At 44.0% G+C, this 10,299-nt stretch overlaps 1 protein-coding gene across 2 annotated transcripts in view; it reads right to left on the bottom strand.

Moving 5' to 3' along the window:
- Positions 1–5,032: 5,032 nt before the first annotated feature.
- The window catches only part of LOC119356265 (galacturonokinase-like), a 5,844-nt gene continuing 577 nt past the window's right edge, over positions 5,033–10,299 (bottom strand). Inside the window, exons 2-15 of one of the 2 annotated variants that reach the window (XM_037623204.1) lie at positions 9,795–9,908; positions 8,759–8,830; positions 8,418–8,461; positions 7,999–8,107; positions 7,856–7,921; positions 7,508–7,587; positions 7,270–7,369; positions 6,724–6,899; positions 6,524–6,561; positions 6,412–6,440; positions 6,249–6,318; positions 5,674–5,763; positions 5,245–5,540; positions 5,033–5,198 (exon numbers count right to left, since the gene is read on the bottom strand). In XM_037623204.1, the coding sequence (XP_037479101.1) occupies positions 5,287–5,540; positions 5,674–5,763; positions 6,249–6,318; positions 6,412–6,440; positions 6,524–6,561; positions 6,724–6,899; positions 7,270–7,369; positions 7,508–7,587; positions 7,856–7,921; positions 7,999–8,107; positions 8,418–8,461; positions 8,759–8,830; positions 9,795–9,908 (1,242 nt within the window). In that variant the 3' untranslated portion in view covers positions 5,033–5,198; positions 5,245–5,286. Of the gene's footprint in view, positions 5,541–5,673; positions 5,764–6,248; positions 6,319–6,411; positions 6,441–6,523; positions 6,562–6,723; positions 6,900–7,269; positions 7,370–7,507; positions 7,588–7,855; positions 7,922–7,998; positions 8,108–8,417; positions 8,462–8,758; positions 8,831–9,794; positions 9,909–10,299 lie in introns of both variants that reach the window. The other variant, XM_037623203.1, reaches the window with a different exon arrangement.

The raw sequence follows: 10,299 nt of genomic DNA, 5'->3' as shown, positions 1-10,299 counted from the left end.
CCGGCACGCTGAAGACCGACTGCCCTGGACTCACCCCTCCTCGATGGACTGCCTGAAGAGCGGGCGGGGGCGCCGGCGGAGCACGACGAGGCCGTCGCGGGAGGCGACAGGCTCGAAGGCGAGGCTCTCATTCAAGTGAAGCACGGAGGGCTCGTCGGGGGGCACGGGCTAGACGACGCGTGCGGGGCGGTCGGCGTCGCTGTCCTCGACCTTGAAGGAGACGCCGCAGAGCAGGGATGGGTCGTAGCCGGAGGTGGCAGTGGCGCGCTGCACCAGCAGGCGGTGGAAGCACCAGTCGAGGACGGCGCCGGTGGAGCTCGGGGCTCATGCTGCTCTGCTCGAGCTCGGCGGTGAGGCCGGGCCGGCCGTGGCCTGGGGCGGGCGCGGCCTGGGCACGGCTTGGGGGTGGACACGGATGGAAAGTTTTTGTTCGACGCTTCCGAGTCATTTGATTCGGAGATAGAAATTTTAAAGATGTCTTTCCTAAGAATTATTAGTTTTGCACTCTATTTTGTAGGGATGTTACCATCAGCTCAAACCTCCTTTTATAATTATTTGTTTCTGTGGTGTGTCCAGTATTTCTTATGTTAATTTATGTACTTTCCAATCCTCTAGATTTAAGAGTACATAACAGTCAATTTTTGCATTTATATTGGGAACTTTAATTAATCACATCGTCTTTATCAAGATGGTACCACCACACCACACAAGTGTTTTATCCCCTGCATCCTAAGATGCACAATACCAAAACATAAAAAGTCTCAAGCTCCGTGTCAAAGCAAGACATATACTCCTCTGTTCCAAAATTCTTGTCTTAGATTTTAGTTTTAGGTACATTTGTATCAAGACAAATCTAAGACAAGAATTTTGGGACTGAGGGAGTAAATGGCAGGTGATGCCTCAACTGAGGATGTTTCACAATGACAAGTGCTTTCTTTTTTGTGTGTCTTATTAAGCTTGGGTGGTCAAACATAATGAAATGGATATACCTACGACCAATACACATCAGTAGTATGTTAATCGCATGATTGCATAGAAGAATCTGATCCATAGGTTTGCAGGATGAGTGTCCATGTGGTTCTACTCCAATCAGTCCACCCATGACGCATAGGCGACCGGCCCTTCTTTTCAGTGCTAGATCTGAAAATGATTGACTATCCCAGCAATTATTGCCATAAAGAATTTGCTAACTTATCTATTCTACTATTTCTGAAACGGCACTGGATCGTTTGGTCATTTTGTGTGTTGGAGTTGCTAAGGTATATACAAGTATATACTAATTGCCCACAGCTATCTATCATGGCATGTTTGTATACGGGTAGTTAACTGATTAGTATACAAGCTAAGTAATTTTTATTTTTTTGAGCAAAAGGGCTTTTCACCCCGATTCCATTTAAGAAACCATACGAGTGTCTTCAATTCAAGATCAAGTTGGCTCGATTTACAAGAAACAAATTCAATGACCATTTCGATAAAAAAAATGTGCGCAATCATCTTTAAGCTAGAGTCCGCAAGTGAATCATCGCTTGACCAAATTCTCATAAAATAACCAGAGCCACATAATTAAACCAAGCTACACACAATGGTTAATCCATTGGAATTGGAACACCACACCTCTAGCCACACAACGAGCGTCCAGCTAGCCAAGTATATACGTTATTGGTCGGAGTAGCCATTGCTAGCTAGTCTATAGTAGATTTACCTTTCTTTGCGTTAGCCATGACAAAGAGGATTATAAAACCCTAATCATCGGTTCAAAGCGACATGCACTCCGCGTCTGGACCGGGCGGATGAAGCGCACGACTTGTCTGCCATTTTCTATGCCCAATAATTGTGTCAGTTGTTCCTCCAAAATATAGCTGTGGCAGTTAAGTTCTATACACAATATATACACTGATTAACATCTATCATAGATCGTCGTATCTCATACGTATATATATACTGGTAATGATTGAGTGAATTAGTAGTACTATGAAGAACTGAGGGCGGGAGTATATGTACCCATGAGTGCCCTGTTGAAATTTAGCCAGTTGGAGACATCCTTTTCTGGTACTAGGTCCAAACTTGTCCAGAGATTTGAGGTGATCATGGAAGCCAAAGCCAATATGATTTCGACACCTCTGGGATCTGAAATTGGTAGGCATGGTGAATGATTGAGCAGGTGATGATCATCATGTCTCATCCCACGGTAGTTTCCCAAAAGGCGCATTATCCTGTCAGTAGTTATTCATGCTTTACTCATTTTGCTATCATACATGGCTTCCTGAACAAAGAATTTAGCAGGTGGGCCACCGGTTAATTAGGAAGTCCCAAGGCCTTTTCCAAGGCTTCGGAAGGCACAGTGACTTAAGTTAAAGCTGTGGCCTTGACACTATGACTAGAGTGTTTGACAAAAAACTACCACAATTAGGATTCGTGTCCCACAGAACTACCACTTTGAAAAAAATGACTGATAACTATCAAAAAAATGAAATCTCGTGACTAAAAACTACCACTTTCGAAAAATGACCAGTTAAGACGATTTAAACGCGTTTATAACATGTGAGGCCTGTTTGTCAGGGCTGACGTGGCGGGAAAGTCAACTCTGTTATTGCGGACCGTTAAATTGACCGTTAAGACAGGTGGACCCCACACGTCAGCATCACCTTCTTCCTCCTCTCTCTCTTTGGCATTTCAACAAACACCTTACCAGCAGTAGAGTAGCACACCGGCGGTAGCTCTTTGGACTGGAGCACACCGGCGAGCTGTTGCCGCCTGGCGCGCGACCTGGCCGCCGCCGAGTCGCCGGCGCCGTTACTCACGTACTTGCGTTAGTGGTGGTAGTCCAGAGGCCGAGCGTCACGGGGTGGTGGTCGGTGATGGCCTCGGGAAAGCCATAGGGGCAGCGCGGGCAGGAGGACGCTGGGAGGCGACGGAGCTGGATGGAGCCCGGGGCAAGGAGGAGGCCACCGACGACGCACTCGACAGCGAGGGCCAGCAGCACATCAACGACAGGAGGGAGGCGATGGTGGCGGATGGCAAGGGAGGCAAGCAGCTCGGCCCTGACATCAGGCAGGGGTCGCGGAGGAGATGCAGGAGGACTGTAGGCGAGGCAGGGAGGAGGCGCTTGGGGCCGACCATGGCAGGCGGTGGACGAAGCAGAGGCCGAGGCGCCATGGCAGGGGAGCTCGTGCACGTGAGAAGCGAAGGTAGGGAGGAAGGGAAAGGAGAGATGGCAAGGGGCGACGGGGCTGAGGAGCTCGCCAGCGGAGAGAGGAAGGTCCGGCAGGTCTTCCACCGCGGCAAAGGTGCACATGAGGTGTTTGCTAAAATTCCAAAGAGAGAGATGGAGAGAGAGAGATGAGGAGGAAGAAGGAGGTGATGCTGACGTGTGGCCCCACCTGTCATAATGGTCAATTTAACGGTAAAAAATAAACGGAGTTGACTTTCCCGCCATGCAGCCCTGACAGACGGGCCCCGCATGTCATAAACACGTTTAAATCTTCTAAACTGGCCATTTTTCGAAAGTGGCAGCTTTTAGTCACGAGATTCCAATTTTTTGATAGTTATCAGTCATTTTTTTAAAGTGGTAGTTCTGTGGGACGCGAACCTTAATTGTGGTTGTTTTTTGTCAAACACTCCTATGACTAGGCTAGGTATACAAATTTCAGTCAACTCAATCGAATACTAAACTGAACATTATGCATAGTATAGTAGTAGTACGACGTATGACCTGCCACAGACTTAATGATTGCCGAAATATGCGGTCCGTAGTTCCGTACACCCACTCCTCATGGCATCCAAATCAACCGACTCCAACTATGAGCTCGTCTCGTAACAGGTGGAGGTTTTTTTCTCTGAAGGTGTAGATCAACTATATGAATTCATACTACATGACTAAACTCTTAATGAGGAGTTTACGCATGTGATTCCTAGGATTTTTTTTTCTTTTCTTAGCCACCAGCAGGAGGTCTCTGACTCCTCACTAAGTACTACAACCTCCAATTTAAAATAAGTGTCGCAGCTTTCGAACTGGGGTTAGTACAAAACTGCGACACTTATTTTGAATCAGAGGGTGTAAGTAGAATAAGAATTGATCAAACTAACCAGTGCGTTGCATGTATATGCATGATGCTTCTTCTTCGTTCGGCTAACTATACGCTCAAATGATTCTGACAAACTCTAAAAAATGGGTCGATTGGGCGTCCTGCGTACTTGAACTTCACAATCTACTTTTCATTCTTCTGATTTAGGACGAGCTAGCAGATTAATGGATTCAGCTGGCCTGTGATCAGCCACCTGTGTGCATGAACCAGATGAGGCGCGAGAACATGGCTGCCCCTGCCGAACTAATCATCCATCAATGTGCATGGTTTATTGGTTAGGGAGTAGTAGTATATGTGTGTAATGATACCCTTCGAATCCTTTCTGGGCTTGAAGGGACACCACGGTCAGCCGGGCGCCGTCCGTACATGTGTCCACCTCCCCTCAGCTAGTCAGCCCCCTGCTGCACCGGATTCGTCGCTATTTATTGTTCGCTCTGTATGATTTAGTGTTATCCGAGGCGCAATAATGTGATTTGTTAACTCCAAATGAGTACGGACCGCCACCGTCCGTAGGACTATGCCGTACTGCACCACTCGCTTGGTTTGTTTCATCACCTGCGCTAACTGATCAATCAGCACTATGCCGTACTGCACCACTCGCTTGGTTTGTTTCATCACCTGCGCTAACTGATCAATCAGCACTGGACAGGTGTGGCAACCTGGTCAACTTCTTTTGCCTAATCTTTCTCCCAACTTGAGTTCGGATGGTAGGAGTATTGTGTGTCTGTGTGTCAGAACTGCTCTTGAACGATTGTAATGAACTTTTAGTTCATCCATAAAACTCTCTCGTCTGCGGAAAAAAAGAACTGAAAGATATATAAAAGGGACGATCGAGTATAAAATACTCGACTATGCTTGGCATTTTGGTGGAAGCGATAAACCATTTGTCTTGTTTATAATTAGACTCTGCCTATCTTATCATCCTTTACCACTGGCAGCATTACACCTTTGAGAGAGAGAGAGCCTTTGCATTACTGCTTTGCTTACGTGGAAACGAATGAATCAAATGGTTCCACACATACACAGATGAGCTATCTGGGAGCTCGACTGAGTTCAGTTCATACACAACAGCGCTAGTCTCATCTTATAGAACTATATAAATGTCTAAAACTTAGACGGTGGAGTTCCAGGTGGACGAGGACGTACGAATTCTGCACGTGTCGGCCTTCTCACCTTCACAAAGTCCCGACCAACAGGAAGCTCATGACTGCAATATGACGCGCGCGGAGTCCCCGGGCTCGCAGACCAGCACGCGACGATCCGCGGGGATCTTGCTCACCAGCTCTGGCTGGGCCCTCTCGTACTCGGCGCCAACGTACGCCGCGGCCTCCTCCGCGTGGTCGCTTTCGACGATGGCGAGGCAGCAGCCTCTGAAGCCAGCGCCGCTGAACCGCGCGCCGAGGACCCCTGGCGCCTTCAGGAGGATCTCGTACAGCTGTATCATCTCTTTGCTCCCTGCGGTTTGGGAATTCCGTCAAATAGTACTGTAGTATTGTTCCTTCTGTCAAGGACTGCTAGCGACATGTAAAAGCATTGTGACCTGAAACTGAATGTCACAGTGGATCCTGAAGTGTTGCAATGGACATACCGCATTCGTAGTTGACTATGGAGCTGCGGCCAGATGCAGAGACCAGCTGTCCGAATTCTTGTAGGTCTCCACGAGCCCATGCCTCTCTTCCTGAACACAGATTAACCAGAAGGAAACTATTAGTTGAAACTTCAGTGGAGATACGACAGAGTCAGTGGACCGTCAAATGTTAACTGCAAGTCTGTAACCTTCTTTTTATCGAAAAAGTCTGAAACCTTCTGTCTAGCAGGTCCAGTCAAATACTAGTACATATGGTGAATCAGAAATACCCGGTAAACCACCTGTTTCTTTTGGACGTGCATAGAATGAGATAGATGCAACCCTAGTATTTTCATGAAGAATACAAGGTACTGCTAACATACAGTTCATGCATGCTGAACAAAAAGGTCGAGAAACGCTGGTTCTTTTTTTGGACATGCAATGAGTAGTACAAATATGGAGAACCATGTATTTAATATTCCTCTGATAAAAAAAATGGATTTGATATCCCCATGCATGGAAACTTGTCAAGGAGGAATTCAAGTTGCAGAATCAAATACATTGAAGGGCGTACATGAAACATATGATAAGCTTACCCTTAACAACTCGCTTCATTTCAGAGAAATAGTGCTCAGCTCTCTTGGCAAGATTTTCATCTAATATACACTGCACGAAATGTTATTGTCAAAATGCGCTAGATTCAAGGTCTGGTACCAGTAATAAGATATCTAGGAAATGGAGCTGGATTTGGCAGGGTACCTTTTGGGCCTCATATACACCTGCATCAACTGCAATAACAGGAAAGGTGATATCAGACTTGTTAGATTTGACTAATGGGTCACAACGAACCAATGTTAATTAGATATTTTACCTTTACGAAGTATTGGTGCATCTTCAGAGCCTGACGCACTGGGAATTCAAATAGCGAATGATGATTAAACTTTTGTTATGTTATATGAGAAAGGAAGCTACTAACAGAGACTGCACAGGGATCATGAACTTCAGTTCTTTAAAATTGAACATGCCATCTGTTTGCATGACTAAACTGAAAAACCCAATCATGGAACTCACCATAAAAGAGCACGTGCAGCCTCTTTGCACTCGAAGACTCGCATATTATACCCACGCGACTTGGGTAGGTTATGTTGCAAACCTGAAAATGCCAACAAAATCTTGAATGGCAGCCGACCTTGAGGTTGCTGGCTTTTACTTAGTTCCGAGAAGTAGACGTAGGAAGGTGAGGCAGTCTACAAAATCGAGTCTCAGTCACTACAAAAATACTAACAGACAACACTGCAATTAACATTTCCCAGCAAAATCTGGGCGTGAACGACACAAAATAAGGAAAGGGATGCTAGGGCGAGTTGACATGTTTGAATAGCCCCAATACAGCAGTTCGATCAAAAATTTGAACTTAAAGGCACTTTTTTTTGCGGGTGAAAAAGCACTTTTTCTAATATCATAACAACAGCCTAGGATGTTAAAAAAAAATCAATCATGCTGGCTGGACAAATAAACATACTCCCTCCGATCCGAATTAATGTATAGAGGCTGCGTCAATTAATTTGGATCGGAGGGAGTAATAAACTTTGAGAAAAAATAAAAGCGAAGTGTTACCTTGCAATCCATGAAGGTGAGGTAGCTGTATCGAGACAATAAAATGGCTGATGGATCTAGAATGCCATTTTCAAGACCCAAATATTTATTTTCAATGGACCTGACAAACAGGATGCACATTGTTCTAGGTCATTCCATGTTTAGCAACAGCAAGTTCAACAAACATACTGGGGGGTTGAAACTACTTTGGTCCTTCCTAGAGTATAGAGAATTGGAGATGGAAAGGAAACACACTTACTTGTCCAACTGAATGTTATCAACTGGTGATAAGACCAGATCATTTACATTTTCTAAAGCCAGCAAATAGGCAATGCCAACCTGATGAGGATTGTACAGAGAAAAGTATATTAATATGTGCTCTTGCACAAAGCTGTTATTTACTCCAAGTAAAATAATGTACAGATGGGGGCATAGAAAAAGTTAAGAACATATGTTGTTGTGCATGATCTATATGCTAGCAAAGTTACATCAGGTTTTAACTATAATTACAGCATAATAAAAAGTTGTAGCTAGGACCTGTATTAATTCAATGTTAGATTTCAACACATGATAATGCATATAAGATATAACATATCAGTTAGCTTACAGCTGCAGACGAACTAAGCCCTGAACTGTCAAGTCCATTCACTCCAGAAATATAACCTATTATACCCTGTAAAGAAACCATTCGTCAACAGTTTTCTGAAACCTAGGATAATCTGGACTGTTACATGGTTGAAATGGAGATACCTTTCTGAGATCATATCCACTATTTTGCAGGGCATAAACTGCACCTCTTGCATAGCTTTCCCAAGTTATGTTTCCTCGGTTCTCAATAGGCTTTTGCAAGTCATCAACTCTGTTAAAAGTGATGGAGCATGCAAGTTCTGACTTTAGCTCTCTCACATTGAAGATTTAACAGAACCTGAATTTAGGGATAGAAACAACAGCTATCATAAAATAGGGCGATCTTTCCTAGCAACGTAATGTGTTCATCACGAACTAGCTAGAGGTAACAGAATGAAGTGACTACAGGTTAATACTTAGTCATCACAAAAAACAATGAGACGGCGCTCAAAGTTTTCCTCGGTGGACCCACGTGGCTAGAGTATTTGATATTTGTTAGGGTGCAAACTGTATTTCAAGAGATGTGATGTGTATGGCCCTACCTGAATCGAGTAACGCCTTTAAATTGACCAGACTGGAGTACAACCTGAAAAAGGAAAGGAGGTTTACCAATGGCAAATATGCATAACACTATTGCCATAGTGTGATACAATTGATTATACGAGTGTGAATGCATAACTACTAATTTGAAAGAAGACCAGATTTCCACATGTGGTGGTTTTAGCAAACATATAAACTAGATTAAGAAACAGGATTCAGAAGGTGGTGCAATCGATATTTGGGCAAAAACAATTAGTTCGATTACAATATCAGAGTCCTCACAAAAAAAATAAATGGAATATCAGATAATCTACAGAAAAAACGCTTCAGTATATTTACCCACCTCAGCATCATCAGAGGGCACAAAGCCAAGAAGTACTCCATAATTGATTGTCATAGCAGTCACTATTCCGCCCTGCCAGTTTGCAGACGAGATTGTCATAGTGGTACTCCAAGTCAGTTAGCAGATCCTCGTATTGCTAGAGACAACAAAATAGATAAAACTAACTTACAGCAAAATAGACAAGTTTTCATCAGAATAAAATCACGAGTATTATGCACCCCGAATCACAAGAACTAGCTGTCTATAAAGCCATTTGCGAAATGCTAGATTCATGCAACACCATTGACTCGTCCAGGAGTGGAAGATACTACAATGGCTATTCCAAGCAGGCTTGCACTAGTTTACAGTCAGTTGGACCCTGTACCGTTAATCGTTGGCAGCACTGACTTGGTATGTTACCTGCTGACAACAGGGTCATTCCCACCATAACTCGGTAAAACAGCAGTTTATACTCATTTTGTCCTTCCTCTAAATATTATTATGAAACACTGTCCTTCTTGGCGTAAAACTAAACATGAAATCGAAACCAATGCTGCTGGAGCTTACTACTCATAACTCTGAAATAATTCATGCTGCAGCCCTAATAAGAAATATCTGGACTTATCACACCTTTCCAAATAAGGCCAAACTGATATTTCTAGTTATTGGCAAGAACCAGTTATCGCCATTATGTCTAACTTGCTAGCTCTGCTTTACAAAGATTGCTGCAACTTTCAAACATTTGCAGGGGGGAAATCTAGTAACCAGATACGCTACCATCTGCTAGCTAATTATTATCCTAAAAAACATCAAGGCCGATCAATATTGCTGGTACCACTTGGTCCACACATCTTATCCAACAATTTTCTAGGCTTGTAGCTACAATATGACTTGCAGCACATCGTATACAATCGAAGCTGTGTGGATAGCAAGGCATGCTGGACAGCTGGATGCACAACTGAATTCTAGCTTTCAGTTCCAGTGCTGCAGTATGATATATTGCATATCGACAGTAAGTACAACCATGACTTAACGGTTATCAAGTAATGGCAGTTACCTGATGATCAATGTGGGCCCCCAAAGGACAAATCCTGTAGGGGCAAGCAACCACCCTAACCTCTCTCGCATCTCTTCCACTAATCTCGACCACATTCTTCCGCACAATGTCAAGCTGCATAGCCAGAAACAGTACAAATAAACCTGAGGCTCATACACATCAATAAGGAAGAACTTAAGTAAGCAACCGACCCTAACATGTAATTTAACCAATATAATTACATAACTAAAATGCATCCCAGGTCATGCGGATGTCACTGAAACAACTAAATTTCGTTCGTCTGATTAGCTATAGCAAAACTTGAGCTGATGCGATCTCAAAAATCTCCAGGCGTTCAGAAAGTAGAGCAGATTGTGGTCCTACTGAGCCATCCACGTCAGCAATTTATCACGTAGCAGAAAAACAAGTGCAGATCCCTGCATTGATTCAGAAATAACCACCACACTGCAAATTACGTCGGTACCACATTAATTCCGAGCAATCAGTGCCCCGCTACTATCGACCG

This window comes from Triticum dicoccoides, chromosome 2A, assembly GCF_002162155.2.
Source record: "Triticum dicoccoides isolate Atlit2015 ecotype Zavitan chromosome 2A, WEW_v2.0, whole genome shotgun sequence".
NCBI classification, from domain to species: Eukaryota; Viridiplantae; Streptophyta; class Magnoliopsida; order Poales; family Poaceae; genus Triticum; species Triticum dicoccoides.
The sequence above is the reverse complement of the archived record's forward strand: the minus strand, read 5'-3'. Positions and strand labels throughout refer to the sequence as shown.